The 20,650-nt window shown below is 45.9% G+C and overlaps 1 protein-coding gene across 2 annotated transcripts in view; it reads right to left on the reverse strand.

The window, feature by feature from the left end:
• Positions 1–20,650, reverse strand: part of LOC138453110 (brain and acute leukemia cytoplasmic protein-like) — a 490,913-nt gene that overhangs the window by 266,565 nt on the left and 203,698 nt on the right. For both annotated transcript variants that reach the window (XM_069605640.1, XM_069605639.1), the window contains exon 2: positions 18,465–19,128. In XM_069605640.1, coding sequence (XP_069461741.1) covers positions 18,465–18,651 — 187 coding nt within the window. In that variant the 5' untranslated portion in view covers positions 18,652–19,128. The remainder of the gene's footprint in view (positions 1–18,464; positions 19,129–20,650) is intronic.

Here is a 20,650-nt window from a genome sequence, read left to right on the forward strand (position 1 = left end):
TCCCTGCCCACAATCACCAACTTCTCTTATTATGTTCCAATGTGTTCACCCTACAGCAGCTTTCTATAGTCTTATCTATGTCAGTTTTACCTTCTTATTCTTGCAGATTGCTCTCATACCCAGCCAGAAGCTGGTAATACACATAGAGCAATGTAAAGCCTGGATACATAGTATACTCTTAGCATGCACAGCCAATGCAACGTTCTGGAAAATACTATTTTGTTTTTTATTTTGTAATAGAACATGAAAACTACCTGAAGAAATATCAATTACAAATACAATCTTGCAGACATTAAGGATGATAAACAAAGAAGGATATGACTATTAAAAGAAATAACATGAATTACCATTACATTAAAACATGTAAATGTCCTATAAACATAAAAAGAACACAAATCCGTAGGAATGCCTGAAACAAATACATTTTGCAGGAATTGTACAGTTTACTCATATTTAGTGAATTATGTTTCCCCGCACTGCCTATAAAGGAAAATATTCCAAAGTGATCCTACAATAGTCTTTAGCAATCTATATATATATTTGTGAAAGTGTGTGTTTTATGTTCGGGGTTGGCACCTGCCCCATAACAATTAGTGGGCTGAGCTTATGGCCGAAGGTCGGCATACCAGTCCTGGGTGTACTGGCGATAGTGAAATTTGGCCAACCCCACCCATTCGCCCTTCACAGGGTGGGGTCCGGCCCTTTGGTATCAAGATAGGCAGTTTTGGAAGATTGATGATTTTGCGATTGTTGGCTCCAGCCCCACAACAGTGGGTGGGCTTACATTGTGGGCCGAGGTTGGTATACCAATTTGGGGTGTACAGGAGATAGTGAAATTTGACCAACCTCAACCAATGCACCATGCACAAGGGTTGGGCGGGGTCTGGCTCTGTGCTACCAGTATAGGCGAATTTGGGAGATTGCCAATTTTGTGATTTTTCAAAAATTGAAAGTTACGACACAATAAAACGTACACAAGGCAATAGCAGACGCATACGTGCATGTCAGCTACAGACCCGGGCAACGACGGGCTGTACAGCTAGTTGTATCTATTTGAGAAAATGCTATAGGGCTTGCAAATGATATGTGAGTAATCTAGCAGTGGAACGATTGATAAGCCATTGGCCATCACAAGCCGTGCAGTGATTGAGAAATGATTGGTCCACACCTCATTAGTTGCAAATCGATACGCATGGTGCCATTTTACGCACTGAATTCCAAGTTCATAGTGGTTTTTAATGCATCACTTGTCAGAGCTCTTTCTCGAGAATCACCTCAAACATTGGATAAAGAACATTAAAAAACGTTCTGAAAATAAACTGATTTTAAATTGTGCACGTAACAACTGGATCAACATCTGCTTCTGGCATTAGTGATCTAGAGCACGATCAGAAGGCCTCCATCTACAGTGCGCTGAAAACCATACCTGCAAATGGTATTTCCACCAGACAATGCATTTTATAGATGCAATACGTGACTACAATAATCTGCTGATGCAAGTCCTTATGGTAACGGAGAAAGGAAAATAAGGAACAGGCGAAACCGGAAGTGATCGACTTGAATAATGGTTCAAATCATTAAGATGGTCTTGGTTTATTGGTTGTTCATATCCATCTTAACTACTTTCGAAAGTAGGAAAATTAGGCAACTCCAACCACTCTCCACTTTGCAACTGCAACATTACCATCCTGATAGGTACCACTAAAGGGATAGTCTATGTTCTGGGGTACGTGCCGCTCCCCTGTAAACCGTATTGCGTTGAAGCCCTGTTTCAAAGTGCAAATGTACAAAACAATTTTCATTCTGCAATGTTTCAAACAAGGGAATTTACTATGCCATGGTAACATACATATTGCCAAATGCCCAGAACACTGCAAGATGGTAAACAGACTGCCCGGACCAAGACATAGCAGATGAGTACCAATAGCATATAGCAATGATCACGATTGGTCAAATGATTATTTCACATTTCAGATAGTTAAAAAACATTTGATGTTACCAGATATGGGGACTGTAATGTGTACATGAAAAAAAGGTGTTAGGGAATCACTGGGGGTCAAAGCACTTTAAGGACTCCAAGAAACCCCCACCCACTAAAGGTTAACTAGTCAGGAGTCCCTCCTAACTGTATCCCTGCAAGGCTTCTGGGCCTTTCAGGAACCAGGTGGGGTTGTCCCCATGTTCAGCAACTTTCATGCAACTTTGACCCCCCCCACTATTGTAACCTCCCTAGAATAGTCAGTTGGAGACATGTTTAGGGGGAGACAGGAGGGCAATACAGTAGCCATACCCCAAAGTGCCCTCAAATTTTACACAAACGTTCAAGCTTTGCAATAGACATAATGGGGGTTGTACTCTTGGTGGGGGGTGGGGGTTGTCAAAGAAAGAAATGCCTTCTGAGAAAAGTAGAGGTAGTGGAATGCACGATAGAAGTGACATTTTTGGGAAGGACATGCTCTCAGTCCTACAACAATGGATTTAGGCTCAGATGAAAAGTTTGAGGATGAAAGAAGCGAAATAAGTGCTGTCTTAAGAAAACCATACTTTGCAAATCAAATATCCTCTTTCCAGAAGAATTCCGGCTGCTGCCTGGGCAAATTCACTTGTAGGATACACATGAATACCCTTCTCGCAAATTCGATGTTATGGCGGCAATTGGCATATTAGGAAAGGGCTTAGAAGTCACTTTCAGGTGTGTTTACAGAAATAATCCAGGAAATACTATAGTATTTAGTGTCACTGGCCAGCATGGTTGGAGTAGATAGCTACGAGCAGGTCAACTCTTTGAGTAGTATGTCTCGAGCCCTTATCATTCATGTGGTAAAATAATCTATGATATGATCGGTTATTTATAACGTGCTTAATACCCAGAGGTTTCTAAATGTGGGGATCGAACCTGTGTTGTTCCGTGTCCTCTTGCTTCCAAGGTGAGCACGTTGCCCCTGAGCTATCCTCCCAAGACTGAGCTATCCTCCTATCATCCTTATTGGTCTTCAATGAAGGGGTGCACCTATTAGCAGCCAGCATGCACCTACTGGCCAATCAGATTGCTCAGAATGCGGTCAATACCCACTGATTTTGAATACATCTTCTGACCAATCTGAGAGGTTCGATGCACCTCCTGCTGTTTCTTTTAACTTGGGCGTCCTCCTTTGCAGTGTTAGCGGAGTTGATGGAGTGGCCTCTTCCACCCTTCTCTACTACTTCCTGTTTATTAAGCCACAATGGGTCAGTCAGGGAGACGTGAAGGTGCTCGCTTCCAATTTTAAGGGTAATACTTTTTTTTTTCCATGAAGCCATCATGTTTATGCTCCGAATGCATGGCAATGTTCTCATATTGAAATAAAAAGCATCCTACCATAAGTGGTAACACCGGTAAGTCCTGCAGACCTGGCTACACAGGACGGTAACGACAGCGGTTACTGCTTTGGCCTCAGGTACCTTTAGAGCCCAGTGTAGCCCCCTCATAATGCACAAAAATGAATTTCCTCCAGGTGTGCATGTATCAACCCTACCCTGAGAGATGCAAGGCAACCACTGATTTGGAAATAACATCAGTTTTCAAGTTTCCTAATTGCCTGCCAAAATCTCAAGCCATCCATGCGTGAAGAGGAAATGTACTAAAGGATATCAAAATGAAATTGAAAATATGAAGACACAACACAGCCTGTCTGTCTGTCAGACACTATTGGTTTAATTAATTTCTGGGTGTTGTTCTGTTTCCTTAGTTTTCCTGTTCTGAGCCTCCTAGACATTGAGGTGAGTGGGGAAGTAATAAGGACATTTCCTTTAGCTGTGCATTATTCATTCATCAAAACTTCTTGACTTGGACAAGAGGATCTACATTTCGAACATCATGCTGTCAATAGAGCCCACCCACTGATGAGTTATACATTTCAATAGTATGGTTTGGACACTGGATATTGGATCCTGTGGGGCTGCAACCCATGGTGCTGTGCCACCTTGGAATGTGCACTATATCCCCTGAGCGACGTTTCACCCAGCATTTGCATGAGCGCAACAATCAAACAAATCACCATAAGTAACCACACGGGGAACACAGGCTTTTTCAACAGAACAAAACATGCAATCAGTGATGCTGGCTGGCTCTGCATTCCCCTGGCTTTGCTCTGTTGGCATTGACTCTGGTCAACCAGTCCCTTGGTTGATCACACCCTCTGTCCTCTGCCCTCGCCATCAACTTCTGCATACCTTTCCTACTAACGTGATGCCCCACTCCAGGCCACTGATCCCCACTCCAGCATCCTCCTACATACTGGCACCTACCTTCAAAGGCAATGTGAATAGAGGAGTGAGTTTGTATTTCCTTGGCGGACATGTTTTTTTTATCATTCACTGAGCCTCATCACAAGTTGGGCGGAATCCCAGCAGTAATACCTAGGCACTTCACCTAAGTCAATATCTAGCGTGTGATGCACAACTGAAACCCTTAATTATTTATTTGTGTCTATAGGTTCTTTTATTCTGAACGATGTACCACTTATATCACACCCCTCTCTTTTAACACCCGGGGCACACTGAACCAGGAATCAGGCTGGTTTGCAAAGTTAAAATATTTATTTAGGTATTTCACACTATAATCACGCTATTTTTAATGGGTATACAATAATCACTAATGGGGTGATGTCACACTAAGCAATCTCTTCAATCACACGGAGTAATAAGAAGCAAAAATAATGCAACACAGCAATAATACTTTTGTGGGTTTGTTCAAATCAATAGCAATGTGGTTACTCTTTCCCCCTGCACACCCCTCAATCCCCCAATATGCAATGTGGAGATATAGGAGGAGAGAAAACAGGATTCAGGAATGCAGAATTCAAGCAAATATATCAATCCCAATTTACCCCCAGCAAACACAAGAGAGAAACAGAACTAATTGGCAAACTGTCAAAATGGTTTTAAAGTTGGCTTTGAATGGAATAGGTAAAACACTAAATATGGGCTAAATCACAGAAATTGTTGAAATTCTAATCGGAGCCGCTTTGTTTATTTTTAAATGTATTTATTGCCATTTATCATTTTTACATTTGCATGACATAAAATATGTCCATAGTTAGAGGATAATAAGCGTTTTGTAATAAGACATTAACATTTAACAATTCAACTTTAACTGTCTCCAAGTGTTCCTTCCATCATGACAGGGCAGTCTGTCGGTTCAGAGGGGGTTAGGCAAGCCGGGGGGAGGGGAGAGAGGGGACTTGAGCTTGTAAGGACCCAGTGAAATTGTGGCTAGTTGCTCTCGGGGTTCTGTGATGTTGGTTGTGAATCCGTTTTCCATAAGTTTGTTCTTGTTCATGGGGACTTGTCATCTGAGGGGTGAAACAAGGATCCTGTGAGTTCTTTCCAGGCCGTTAGGGTCATGCTCGAGGCGTCCGTGGACCTGGCAACACTGTCGTCCCATGCCTTTGTTTCAGCTTGTACCCAACGTTCCAATTCTCTGTGCCATACCTTTTGTTGGGGTCCTGCGGGTTTTTTCCAGGACATTGCGATTGTCCTTTTTGCCAGTATGCACATGATGTCCATTAATTTGGCCAGGTGTTTAAGTTTGGCCGGCCTGGTGTACGTTCCCAGAAGGCATTCGTCCGGGTCCACTTGTACCTATCGACACTGCTTTTTCGCTTGTCAGCTGTACGGTGGTCCACAGGGACTGTGTTTTGGTGCACGACCAGAACATGTGAATCAGGTCCGCATTATTCTCTCCGCACCAGGTGCAGACAGAGTGTGGTGATTTATTGAATTTCGCCAGCCTGGATGGGGTTAAATATGTTCGGTATAACAGGTTCAGTTGTATTTGTCTAAATCTGTGGTTTCTGGAGACTGCGTTAGGGTACGCTAGAGCCCTCTCACATTCTCCATCAGCCATTTCCCAGCCCATGTCGGTTTCCCATCTTCTTTTAAGATCGGCACTTCGTGGGTTGGGGGTGTCACTCAAGTGGCCATAGATCTGGGACACTGGTCTCCATCCCTCTTCCAAGCTGTACAATAGTGTGATCAGAGGGATTGATTCCGGTTCCTTCGGCCATGTTGTCCACTTGTTTTGTGCTGTAGTCCATATCCTTTGATACCACAGAAACTGGCCCATGTGGATTCCAGCTTCCTCCTGTAGTGTTTCAAATTCCTTAAAGGTGCCATCGTCGTATAGGTCTCCCCATGTATATACCCCTTTGTCTTCCCAGCCTCTGAGGTGTTGCAGGTCCATGTCGGATCTGCATAGGTCCGAGATCATTGGTATGTCTGGGGAGTACTGATGCTTTGCGTGGGCGAGTGCCTCTGCTCTGTGCCATACTTTTCGGCCTAGGGCAGCCAAGAAGGGGGCATTTCGCATCACGTGGCTGAGGGCCCAGATAAGTTCCTTCAAATGGATCGGGGAGACTAAGGGTTGTAGCAGGGGCATCTCAGATGTGGTGTCGTCTGCTAGCCACTTGGTCACAAAACTGAGTTGCGCTGCCAAATAATATTTCTCAGTTTGGGAGTTAAATTCCCCCCTGGCTTTGCGGTAGGAACAAGGTGGTGAGTGCTATCTTGCGTCTTCCTTTCCCCCACAGGAAATCACGGAGTATCACTTCTAGCAGGCGAAAAAAGGAAGCATTTATGTAGTAATGTACATTTTGGAACCTGTACAGGAATCTAGGGAGGACAATAATTTTAATTATTGAGGCTCTGCCCATCATAGACAGGGGAAGTTTTGTCTGGAAGTTCATGGATTTTCTTAAGACGGGGATTGCTGACTTCGTGTTGTGTTTGTGCATCAGTGCAGGGGTGTGCATTATGTGTATTCCCAGGTATTTAAACAAGGTGACCTCCCACTGTATTCCCACAGAAGGAAGTTCTACAATATTCTTGCTCTTGAGGCCAGCTAGAGGGAAGAGGCAGGACTTTGCCCTGCTAAATTGTATGCCTGAGACTTTCGCAAAGTTGTCTAAGACGTCTAGCATTGTGGGCATGTTATTCTGTGGGTCTGTAATATATAGCAGCACATCATCTGCATAAAGTGAGATGATGTGGTCCACTCCCCCAAGACGTATCCCAGCATCGAAGAATTGTTTCCAAAAATAGATGGCAATAGGTTCCAGTCCTAGGACATAAAGCATGGGGGATAGTTGACATCCCTGCCTAGTGCCCCTGCATATGTCCCAGACCTCGGATACATACTTTCCAGTTTTTACCCTAGCCCTGGGTTTTGTGTAAAGTATCTTGATCCACCTAATGAACCCCGGGCCAAAGCCGAAACCTTCTAGAACCACTACGAGCCATTCTCAATATATAGAATTGAACGCCTTAATGGCATCAAGGGATAGCAGTGCACATGCCTCCGTGCTAGCCTCCGTTTGGTTTATAACCTGTTGTAATCTGCGTAAGTTCATGGTCGTGTTCCGGCTCGGTATGAAGCGCACTGATCCATGTGCACGATCTCCCCTATGATTCTAGCCAATCTCTTTGCTAATATCATTGTCAATATTTTCACATCATAATTGAGCATGGCTATTGGGTGGTAAGAGCCGCATTTGTCGACAGGTTTGTTAGGTTTAATGATCGTGATCAAAAGGGTCTCTCTCATGCTGTCGGGCAATATCTCTCTCATATGCTTCTTGAAAAACCTCATGTAATAAAGGTGTGAGGGAGGTCTCGTACGCTTTATAAAACTCAGCAGATAGCCCATCGGTCCAGGGGTCTTGCAGGTGGCCAGCGATTTAATCGCCTCTGTTATATCTTCGGTCGTGATGACTGCATCTAGGGCCTCAGTCTGTTCAGGGGTTAGTCTGGGGAGTCCTGTTTCCTCAAAGGTTTCTGTGATTTGGCCTTGGGGAACTTGGTCCTTGTGGGAGTATAGGTGTTCATAAAAGTGCTTGAAGGCGTTGTTTATGCCTTGTTGTGTTTGGAATTCATTGCCCTCTGCATCCTGTATCATGGTGAGTGTGTGCCTGGGGTGTTCTTTCTTGCACAGCCAGGCCAGCATTCTACTCGGCCTGTCAGCTTCTGTGTGCGCTCTGTTAGTCTTGGTGATGTAGTCGAATTTAGCTAGTCTATCCCATGCCGATGTGATGTGCATTTAACTCTAAGTGCTTTGCGGGTGTCCTCTCTCTGGTGAGTGTTCACCGGGGAGGCCTCAAATTGCTCAATCTCTTGCTTCCACTGGTCTAGTTCGCCTCGCAGCTGTTTTCTAATGCCTCCTGCTTTTGTTATAATTTCCCCCCTTATCACTACTTTTAGGGCATCCCACATCGTGCTCAGGTGGTCCACACTTCCGGTATTTACCTCTATAAAGTTATCTATAAAGTCGTGCAGCTCCTCCCTGAATGCCAGGTCTCCCAGGGCGTCAATCGACATTCTCCACATAGGGATAGGGGGTCTAGGGCCAGCGTGGCTCCATTCTACTAGAAGTGGCGAGTGGTCTGAGATGGTTCTCCCTAGGTGTTGTGCACTGTCTATTTGTGACAGGTGTTCTTTGCTAATGAAAACGTAATCTAACCTCGTATGAAGTTCATGTGGGGAGGAGAAGTACGAGTATCCCCGAGCGTTGGGGTGCTGCTCCCTCCATGTGTCAGCAAGATCTAGTCTGTCTATTAATAGGGATAGGGCCACCGTAGCTGCTGAGGGACCATTTGGGTGGGGCTGGGGCATATCAAGGTTGGGATCTCGTACACAGTTGAAGTCCCCCGCCCAAAAAAAGATGCCGTGCCTGTATGGGGCGATTTTGGGATACATTGAGTTCAGATGCCGGAATATTAGTGTTGGGAAGGTAGGAGTTCACTATACGTACCTCTTCCTGTTCTAGTCGGCCCCACAGTAACACAAACCTGCCTTCCGGGTCTCAGACTTAATAAAATGGAATGAGAGTTGGGGGTGAATCCAGGTGTATACTCCTCTGGCATATTTGGAGTAAGTGGTTCCAATTCCTTGTCCTCCCTAATGCTCACCTAATTTGGCCAGAGAGTCCGCCGTGCAATGTGTCTTCTGCAACAGTGCTATTTGCACTCCCTTTCTGTTCAAGTAGGACTTGATTCTGTTCCGGCGTAGGTAAGTTGCCAAGCCCCTCACATTCCAAGTCATTATTTTTATTCTAGTTGCCATGGTGGGTTAATAGGATTTCCGCTGCTTCAGTCCAGCAACCGTCAACCTCTTCCGTTCGCTCACCCCTTTTTGGCTTACTCCCTCCGTGCCTGTCCTCCCCGGCACCACCTGTTACACCTGTTGGAGACTTTTTAACTTGAGTAACTCCCATTGTGTGAATGAGGAAAAGCAAACAAAAAACAACTCAAACTGCCCCTAGCAGTTGCTTTCAACTTGCAGTGCTCAGTGGGTCCCGAGCCTTCCAGGCCACTCCTGGCCTTCCGGATCAGGTAGTGTGTAGGCGGACTGCCTGCACAGTTTCCAGTGGGGTGGGTCACCTTTCTTTTTTTCGCGTGGTCCTCCGAGCTCCTGTCCGATCTGGCTTACATCACAGTAGGACTCAATTGTAGTATAATTGTCTGCTGTCTATATTCGTGTGGGGGAATCGCTTTGCTCTTCTTGCCATGGCGGGTGCGTGGACAGCCCAAGTCTGACCGTGGTGGTTCCTCCTTGCCATCAACCAGGTTATTATGTTCGAGCCACATGTTTGCTGCGGCTGGGGTCTCCAGAAATATCGCTCTTCCTTTGTACAGAATTTTGAGGCGCGACGGGTAGAGCAACATGTATTTTAGGTTGAGCTTTCGTAATTGTGCTTTTATTGGGATGAAAGAGTTCCTTGCTCGTTGCACTGTGGGGGTATAATCTGGGTACATGACTATTGTCGAGTCTTTCCTCTTGATCTCTCCACCTTCTCTGGAGCACCGCAATATAGTTTCCCGGTCACGAAAGTTTAGTATTTTGGCAATGATTGTGCGCGGGTGTGAGCCGGGAGGGGGGCGTTTCTGGAGAGATCTGTGGGCTCTTTCAACGGAGAACCCCTGAGTGAGGTTTCCTGGACCAATTTCCTGTTGTAGCAATGTTTTGGTAAATTCTGTCGGGTCTGGGCCTTCCAAGTCCTCTGGAACCCCCAGTATACGAATGTTATTTCGGCGGGCTCGACTCTCGGCATCCTCGGAGCGCGCGTCCAGCCTTGCCACTTTTTGTTCCAGGTCTTGGACTTTTATCTTTAGATCTTGGGTACTCTCCACGTTGTCTTGCAGTTTGGTTTAGGGCGTCCTGACGCATGAGCTGTATGTCCGATTTCACCTCCTCTATCTTTCCTTCAACTGATGTGCGGAGGGCCGCTATTGCCTGCAGGACTTGCGTGTGTTCGAGGTACTCTTCTTGTTGGGGCGGCTCTTCTGAGGTCTCCCGGTCTTGTTGTGATTGTCTTTGGGGTCTGACTGTCGTGAAGGAATCCATCGTAACCAATTTCGGTTTATTTTTGGGGGGAGACATCCCCGGTGTCCGGTCCCACAGTCTCTCATGCCGGGTCCGGTTCCGCAAGCTATGTGGGCCTTTCCTGCGGCTCCTGGTTTGCGTTATGGTTTTCATGTCTTTGGGCGGAGGGTAGTGGGTCAGTGGGTCGAGTTGGCCGCCCCCAGTTATTGGTTGGTCGTGTGGGGTGGGGTCCGTCGTGCACCTGTGCCCCAAATCTGGGTGGTGGGGGGGGTCCCCGGTTCTTTTCCGCCTCACTTACTTTGTTATATGCTGGCCCACTGCGCCCGCTGTTTCTACGATCTTCCCATCAGCTCTCCTGCGTCGACAGCTCCCCGAAGTGCCTTCAGCGCCGGTATCGCTGGGCTCGAATTTCAATCCCTGTGATTTCTCAGCAACTGGGGAACGGGTGGCCGGCCCCGTCGGCTTCGCTGTGGGAGAGAGTCCTTTGTTGGCGCGCTCCGCAAGGTAATCTAGGCCTTCGTAGTTTCGTTCTTATTCCACGGTGGCCGCTGCCATCTTGTGGGTCCCAGGGGCTCAGCGTCCAGCTTCGTGTTTTCAGCCTTCCTTGCCCCGGTACGCCCCAGGAACAGGGTCGAGTGTCTGTAATCGGTTCCCCTTCGATGTTGTTCGGTTGTTTAAGTTTGCAGACCAGTTATAGCGATATTAGCTCACTTTGCAAGGATCTCGGAACGGAGCTCCACGGAAGCCTGTCCTTACAGCATGCGTGCTGGCCACACCCCTATGGGAGCCACTTTGTATGGTTGCAGACAAACACTAGCAATGATTTGAGAGTAAAAATCAATGAGAAAACTTCATTTTGAGGTCGGGTGCAATTGAAAAGCTATTTTATACGTTATAGATTTTGCCAAAACGAAAAATTTGCGGCAAACTTCCCTAAATTTTGTTTCTAGCATGACAATTAAAGAAGCTATGGGCGTTTTCGTGGAGGTCGTTTTTTTTTTTTTCAGATGGAGGCAAATTGTAAAATAAGATGCACTTTTAAAAAGACAAGCAGGATTTCATTATACTAGGGATGGACTATGAAGAAGCAAACTACACAACAGCACAGCCACCAGCCCAGGATGTCTCTGGATGGTTTTTGCCTGCCGAGACGCTCGCCATCTTCAGAAAAATATATATCAGCGCAAAGATCTGTTTAACGCTACTAGTACAGAAGTAATAATATGGATGAGATAGAGAGTTCAGGCAGTTCAAAAATATTCTAACAATGCAGTTCTGGATATAAGAGAGGATGGGTTTGGATAGGGAAGTCTATGGACAGTACGTAACCTAGTGACAGTCCTATACTAAGGATACTCACTACATAGATTTTAACAGAACCGTCAGGGATTCAGGTCAGTCAAGATTTCTGGACAGGAATTCTGCTGGGCACATCGGACTGGACAGCAAGGTGCTCTGGTCTGCAATCGGCAAGGCGCTCTGCTCACCGCACAGTAGGACTGGACTGGATCTGAAATGGCTCTGGTTCACAGCTATCTGGTCACAGCACGGCTCTATTGGGTTGGGTCGTTGGATTCTGGCAATAATTCTTAGCAGGAAAGCAGTACAGCACAGCCAGACTGTTCTTTGGTTCCCCTTAGAGGTCTGGGGTAAATTCTGGTTTCTGGAATTTTCAAAGGCTAGCGGAGAGTGGTTCAGCTATGGAAATGGGCCTTTCTGCTTGCCAAGTTTCTGGAGTCTGAAGTCTGGATTATGGATAGTTCTCTTGCAAAGTGCTCCGCCAGCAATTGGTTGGTGGGTGAATGTGTGTGTCTCTAAGTTCTCAGCTGTCTCTATTTATGCATTTGATAAAGGGGTGTGTATGCTGGATTATCCTAAGCACGCCCCCTAGGTTGGCTATAGGCTAGAATCTTTCCTCTCCCTTGATTGGTGGAGAAAACAGTGTGTCACAATGATGATGTGGTTTTATGAGGCAGTGAATCCTCCCCTTGGGTTTTGAACATGAAATCTACTTTCATATAATACATATTTACAATTTTGCTAACTTCATAACAATAACGTATCTAGATCACATATTTTGTGGAGAAAATATTCTTCCAAGCCCCGTCTCTGTAGGATATTGGGTCTGGATTTGACAGAATTTCGCACTTTTTGTCTGGGACACAATCTCTAGTTTGTCCAAAATTTGTACACATGTGTGCATTGCATATGGCCATAAGCATGTAAAGTTTCATGCTTCTGACATCAATACATTTGGTATAAAACCACAATTTCTACAGTTATGTCCCAGAACATAGCACAGAGTTCTGGCTCCTCTTAAAATGTGCAGCAAAAATTTAGGTTCAGAAGTCCAGGGTTTATATATTTCTTTACAATTGTCCACAGTAAATTATCAGTCTTATTAGAAATCTGCTTTTTGTCCATTGTGAATCAACAAAATTGTCTGTCCCCGCCTTCTTTTCCTTCTTGCAGCTTCAGCAGCAATCTCTGCCCACTTCCTTCTGCCAGAGGCCCTTCACAATCCTTCCTGATTAGCATCTCCATGCCTGGGAGGAAGCCCATTATGCTCTTCCCGGAGCAGCCCCAGTGCCCCTCCCCTCTTAATCAACAGCTGAATGTGAGTTCCTGGCCCTGAGAGCAGAAGGGAGGTGCCTTGCCCAGTGGGGGAAGTGGTTTGTAGTTTTGGCTTGAATCTGTCATGGTGCATGCTCCGAAACCCCTGGAACTATTGGGCCCACCCCAGTTCCCGTCACTCAGAAGGACTTGTCAGGCCCCAAGGAAGTGTCCCAGAGCCTCATGGACTCAGTCCTGGCGCTGTTGGCGCCAGGCTCATGAAATAGGCTGAATTTATGGAACTACTTAATCTGCCTAGTGAGGCTGAGCCTTCTGTATATCCAGCGTGTGGCAGAGGGACTACTTTTCCTAAGAGACAGGGTGTGGTAAAGGGACTACTTTACTTGGAACTACTTGCAAGGCTATTTAAGCAACACCCTGCAGGCAGAACACGCTTTGCATTATTCTGCACTCCTGCAGCGTAACGCTCACCGTGTCTGCTCTGTCCTCGAGTTTCTACAGCCACGCCCGTCAGTGATTTCCATCCATCGGTACCTGGAAGAAGAAAAGGAGAAGAACAGGTGTTACTACAGCGACAAAGGCATTACCTGCAATTCCGTCCATCGGTCTCGTCTCCAGCTGGTCTCCTGACCGCCGCCCCTGTTGGGAAAGGACTTCCGCGCAGGCATCCAATACTCACCCGGGATTCTGCATTCCTCCGGGTTACTTCGGAGCGGTTCTTCCATTCTTCATCTTGGGGCCGCGCCGCGCCTGCAAAAAGGGAACAGAAAACAGCAGGTTAGTCGCGCACTATACAAAACGAACAATTGTTCAGCCATCCAGTGCCACTCATCCGCGCTAATACTCACCTGGAGTCAACCAGTTCAACATCCTAGGAGAGTCAATTCTTCTTCTAGACTTCCGTATGAAACTGTGTCTGCAAGAAAGACAAAACACATTTAAACCTTGGGACAATAAGACTTTGAGCATATATACCAAGTTGTCATTGGGATAGAGACTTACCTGATTAATCCAAGCATTCCCGAAACACAGCAACAGCCACTCTGGAACAGTGAAGTAACTGTGCCCAGAGAAAGACTGAGCCTCCTGCGCCCCTGCTGAAGGTCAAGCAGGACGAAGAGCCAACCTCACCAAACTCAAAGGTGAGCAGGAGAGGAGTCGGGCATCAGGAGGTTTCAGGTAGTCGGACCAATCCAACCCACTCATTAGCTAACATCTTGTTTCAACATTGCAGGCTAACTCCTCCTGGGGAGATAACAGGGGAGAGGACACCATCATACCATCTAAACTACACCAGTACAGATATCAGTCATACGACTATGTGCTATGCCCCTGTGGAGACCAGGTGAGCGTGACAGAATCAGGCTTACTTTAAAAGTCACTTTGTTACATTTTTCTTTCTTTAAAATCAACTTACAACAGCTTTCACAGCCAGGCCAACTGGCTGTGGATATTTTTGTGACCAATTCAGCTTTCCAGGATATTGCAATCCCACAATGATTTCTTGACTTCAGTAAAATGTGACACCCCGCAAGAAGATTGGATGTTTGCGGGTGTTTAGGACTAGCATTTTGTATTTTCAGCAACCAAGAAAAGGTTTAACTGCAAGATTTCGGATTTCTTTCAGCAAGCACTGCTTTTCATCTGTGCTCCATTTTAACATGTTGGGCAGCCCAATGACATGTTTCAGATGTGCGGTCTCCATTCCAACACTGACAACATGCATGGTAGGTTTGGCAGCCATCTTTTTGTGCTTGCTTAGTAGAGCGCAATTTCCTTATGTTTTGGCACGCATGGGGTTTTTGCAGCCATTTTGATGATTCTGGTGCCACCAGCACACAGTGATGCCGCAGGGCAGAGCAGAGTGGGTTAAAACATCCCACATATCGCCCGACTGTAATTGCGTCAGCGCCAACCGGTCCGGCGCTATCAGCGCTGAATCACGGGTTGTGGCGTTAACAGTAAATTCCCATTCCCCATTGTGTCCCTTGGACGCAATGGGGCATTTTCAGTGCAAATACTGAGCGCTAATACAGCCAACTGTAACTGCGCCGAAAACAGGGCGCTAAATGGGATTTTCACCTCTAGAAAAAAAGCTGGAGGTAATGCAGCCCATTTATGGCCCAACTCGTGATCGGACCAGCCCTTAAATGCGGCGGCAATAGCGTTACCGCCGCATTTATGGGCTAAAGCCCAACCTGTGATGAAGCCCACTGACTGTACGGCAAAGATACTTGTTCTGAGTTATGTTTTTTTCTTTTACAAATGAATACCTTAGGTTCAGGGGTGCAAACTGTAGTAATTCACCCCCCTCCCGCCCAAATTAGTCTGTTACTACCGATCTTTGTTGCTCATTACACAGTCCACTATAGGCTGTTCCTGAGTAGTGAAGACCCTCAGCACTTGTTGTAGGTCCTTGCTTCACACAATCCAAATTAACCTAGGGCGGACGCGGCTTGAACCCATACAGTTGTTATGCTCATCTGAGTAGTGCTTTCATTTTCCATGGCAATGTTCTTGCTTCTAGTCTAGTTTATTATTGTTATACTAATAATGCGATGCATTATGTCCTGTTTCATTCCCTATTCCTTGCACACCTTGCTGCTGTAATAGTTGGTGTTTTTATTAATACCCAGTGTATTGGTATTCACTCAACTGATCCCAGAAGGACCTTGCAATCGATGATTGAGGCACGCACTGAACTCCCAGCTGTGTGAATGATACGCACGTGCCGCGTGTTCCACTTGAGCAGAGCATGGACACAGTCAACGACTATGAAATGCACAGACCTAAAGCATGATTATTGAAAAGAGCCTCACTCAGTATAGTCAGTCCCTTTGGCTTGATAGATGTAGTCATACCTGTACATGGTGTTAGCACAATACTATCAGTCTCCAGGTATTTCCTTTACATTTTGGGAGAAATGCCACCAAACTCGGTTACCGGTACCACCACTCGATGCGTCCACTTCACTGATGGATTACGAGTGTTTACCTGGCAGTGTTGAACCCATATTTTGGGTCCATATGAATCCATTTAGGATTTGGAAGGTTTTCGGCAGATGGTAATTCAGACCCTGATATGACTCTCACTTTTGGTGTTGAAGTGGGGTACTACCTTGCTGAGGGCGAATCCTCCACTCAAACTCAACCCGGGATTCAACGACACTGTAAAACTGGTGGTATTGTTCTTGCCACCAACAAATGTGGGGATTTTTTACTTGCTGCCGAAAGCATCACCGAACACAGGTTTTGCATTCCTTTAAATTTCATGTAGTTGCACTAAATGTAACCTTGACCTGAGAAACTTGAGACATTTCAGGATTTTGCAATCATTTTTGACCTCTCCCTCGCCAATCAGAATCCTCAATAAACAGTCAATAACTACATACCACACTTGAAACATAACAACACCTTTTCTATCTTATGCAGCAAAGAAAGATGACTTTGGTTTTAAATCATTGATAGAACGTCTTTGAAGATTATGGAGAATAATATCAATAAAGAGTATGCTAAAACGAGTTGAACATTGATTTTAGTGCCATTAGGGAGATGCTAAAATGAAAGTTAAATATGTCAGGAAACTTCGAACAAAGTGTCCTGTTAACTGCTATATCCATCATGTATATGTATTTTAAAATGTACTTCAAGTTTGTCAGTTAATGATTAGTTGTCAATTGAATTAAAGCAATGTAAAATTGGCTGTTTTAATTTATGATTGCAAGTCTTTGTTATTGAGTCATTTCATAAGAGATCAGTTGGGGCTCATTACGAGTTTGGTGGTTTGTCAACGGTTATACCAAGGAGATACCACCAAACGGTATTTCCATTACACCAACTGGTCTGGCGGTATTCCCACTTGAGGGAATCCCCCAGGTGGAATTACCGGATAGTAATTCTGTCGATTTTTGGAGGTAAAGTAGAGAAGTTAGCAGGAGGTAACTCCTCCACTCTACCTCCAAAAATCTGCGGTATTGCCATCCAGTCATTCCGTCTGAGGTAATACCGCCAAACTTGTTGTTTGGTAGTGTGGGAAAAATGGAGGTAAACAGAATTAGCTCCAGTTTTTTCCTGCACCGTCAAACTCGTGATGATCCTGTCTTATAATACTTGGGCGCTGATGATTCAACACCACAGATTTCAATTGGAAATGTACATAGACCAATATTTAACTCTTGGGATCACCATCAAACAGCTCACAGATCCCAGAATGCCGACATGAAATAAACTGGAGGTTGTTTAATGCATTGATTGCCCCAAAGCACCACATCCATTCGATTTAATAGACTAGGGAGCCCAGCATGGAAAGTCGACACCCGATTGACCCTTGTCTGTGAAATTAAAGCAGTCAGCGTGGGAGCAGGAAATAGGAGCAGGAAATGAGCTGAATATAATGTGCAGGATACTTGCTCCTCCATCTTATGTCTGAATGGAAAAACAAAATCTGTCTCGTGCATGTCTCAACAGTTATATCTAAAGTCTACCCATTACCAACCAAACAGCATCATACAACACTGCAGACAGTGAACACAAACCAATCTTCAAGACTGTGCTCACACCTCAGCAATTAATACTACACAGAACCAGACACATTGGGCCTCATTACAAGGTCGGAGGTAGCCATGATGCTACTAGCACCATGTCTACCCCCTTACCGCATTCCGGGTCCGGGTTCCCGAAAAAGGGACTTACTGGGTCATTCCAACCTTGGAGGACACGGTAATTCCCCATTCCGGGAACCATTCCCCATTCCCATTCGAGCCCCCGTAGGGCTCAATGGGAATGTGGATGGAGCTAATAACCGTACCGCAATTTGCGGTACCGTTATTAGCTCTGAAGTCCCTTAACGGGTCCCTTCCATAACGCCTGGAAAAACAAGCCGTTAAGGAAGGGACATGCTAAGGGACCTCGGAATAGGGTAATCCCTTACCACCTACCTCGTAATGAGGCCCAATGTCCCTCAATTGGTTGGCCCATTGCACCACGGCAACACTTTTCTCCAGAGGAAAACCATGAGGATGTTGGGAAACAACTTTAAATGAAATGGGTTCAAGTCAGCTTTCAAGCAAGTCTAGTCTTAGACAACCAGAGCAATGGAGCTTCTACTTATGGTGAGGTGATGGCTGGACAGTGCTGCTAAATCCTCAGTGAAAGCACCCACCTACACCTATCACACATCACACCTTCTGAGTTTGCTATACTGCAGTATGTAGGTCATGTTGTCTCGGGAGGATGGCTCAGGGGCAACGGGCAGAGCAACACAGGTTCGATCCCCAGGTCGGCACTTAGAAACCTCTGGGTATTAAGTGGTTTATAAATAACCAATTATATTATACAGCACAGAAAACAAAGAAATTTATCAAAATCAACCAATAATGTCTAGCCTAACCTTGGCTCTCAAAAAGTCTGCATTAAAAATGCGTTTGTGGGGTCTTTCCGCTACATACAGTTGGCTTTTCTGTGAATGGACAGTCGAGCAACACACAAAACCTTTGGGCAATAGTGCACGAACAAAGAAACAGGGCACTTCCTTACCTGCATTCAGAGTGTTCTTTTCGGCGCTGAAGCCAGACTCTGAGCTGTTCTCAGATGGAATATTCTGGATGGAGGACAGAGGGATGTCGGCGTCGGTGCTCGTCAGCCAGGTAGACTCGGTCTCTTTGGTCCAACTCTCCAGATACCTGGGCTCAAGGGCGTCCGTCCGGCTTCCTCCACAGCCCATGTTCTCTGGCTTCTGGCACAGGATGTTGGCAGGAGAGCAAACTATATCGGACAATATTTTAACTTTTTGTAGAAATTCATTCTGTGCTCAGGTCTCGCCAAGGTATGTTCAATGGTTGCACAGCCCAGCCTCCAGATGTGGCATCCTGAATAATGTTTTATAAACCAAAGGAAATAGTGACGTTTGCAAATCCGGTTGCTAGCTGCCAGCGCGGCCTTCCAGACGGTTCTCTAGCGCATCTGTGGATCGAATCTGCGTTGGAAGAGATCAATGGCTGTCTTTTTCTCAGCGCCGTGTTCCCTGTGTTCCTGTCGGTGTATGTCTCAAGCACTGGGTTCCTCCAGGTTGAGCCAGCCCTTTACAGTGGCAGTGTGGTGTTCTGCTTGACCGGGAATCACACTGTTCCTCTCACATGTTGGCAGAATCGTCACAGAGAAGGCGTAAGAGTTGTTGACAGCGTTTCTTCACATAGAATAACTACAAAAGAACCAGAACAAAAACACAGAGGGGTTTTTCTTTGTAGCTTCGGCAGTCCTGCTTCTTCTCCTTCCCTTTAATTACACAAACACTTCCCCAACTCCCCAACTCCCATCGCCAGGAACAATCAGTCAGGGTGGATAGCACGCAAACACTTCCCCAACTCCCATCCCCAGGAACAATCATTCAGGGTGGTGCAGCACGCAAACACTTCCCCAACTCCCATCCCCAGGAGCAATCAGTCAGGGTGGCGAAGCACTCCGATCGCACCACTTGTGCACACCTTTCACTACTATAATCAGGACTTTAAGTTGGCCGGGGCTAGCCGGGGCCAAGCCTCTGCAGTCTATGAGATGGGCTCCCGAGCAAGAACTTTGACGGGGCTCACCCCGACTAGGCCCCAGTCACGCCGACCTCACAGGCAGCCATTTAGCTGAATGCTGCATGGTTACACGGCCACCTGCAGGTGTCAGCATTTCTGATTAGAAAAAAGAAAAGGCATCACCTGAAGTCAGCCATGTAACCGAGCAGCACTTTGGCTAAACCTGCTGGTGACGTCTGTTTATTCCGATACAGGAGGAAGGCTGGGTAGGCCGGACTCTACTTTTGTTTCTGAGTAAAGAGCTAACATGCAGCAGGAAGCCCTTTAACCATACTGCTAACATGCAGCAGGAAGCCCTATAACCATACTTGGTTAAAGGGCTTCCTGCTGCCTGTTAGCGCTTTACTCAGGAACAAAAGGAGAGGCTGGCCAATGCAGCCCTCCTCATGTTTCAGAATAAAGAGACATCGTGCAGCAGGCAGGTCATTGCATTCAAGGAGCCGTCTGGTTAAAGGATTGCCTGCGAGGATCAACTCTCCCGCAGGCATTTCTTTAACCACAGCTCCTTGAATGCAAGGGGTTGGGGGGGGTCTTGTTAGGGGGCATGACCTAAGCACTCATACATAGGCCACGCCCCCTACCGAGAGCCCCCCCTCAATTTACTACCCCACTTAAAGCACCTGAAAATAATGAATTGCGGTCAGCCACAGCACGCAAAGTGCAGCAGTCTCGTTACCAGAACCTTCATTCATGGCTTCAATCCAAAACACAACTCCCATGCACACAAATGTAGTTCATTCTTCGGTTCGAGTAAACTGAGCTTTTAATTAGTATATTACACTGACACAGAAAGTGATTCTTGTGAGGTGATACTGCACGTAATTATTGAATTGTACCAAAAGCAGACAATTTGTCTATGCCGGATAAGCTTTGAGTTAAACACTGCATACTTGTTTACATTTTAAAAATATATGAGCCTTTCAGTGCAGAGGTACCATGCACAGTAACCTTTATCGGACATGCGAGTGCATTCATGCCTCATTCTGCCAGTTACATTGGAAATAGCTCGTGCCCTGTTTGACCCAATGCTTACATGCGCTAATGCAATAAATAGGCAGAGAGAGGATCTTTTTGAGATTCATGATTTAAAATAAAATCTTGATTCGTGTATTCTGTTTACTAGCAAACCGTACACCGTTC

This window comes from Ambystoma mexicanum, chromosome 4p (genome assembly GCF_040938575.1).
Source record: "Ambystoma mexicanum isolate Mex_15411 chromosome 4p, UKY_AmexF1_1, whole genome shotgun sequence".
Lineage (NCBI taxonomy): Eukaryota > Metazoa > Chordata > Amphibia > Caudata > Ambystomatidae > Ambystoma > Ambystoma mexicanum.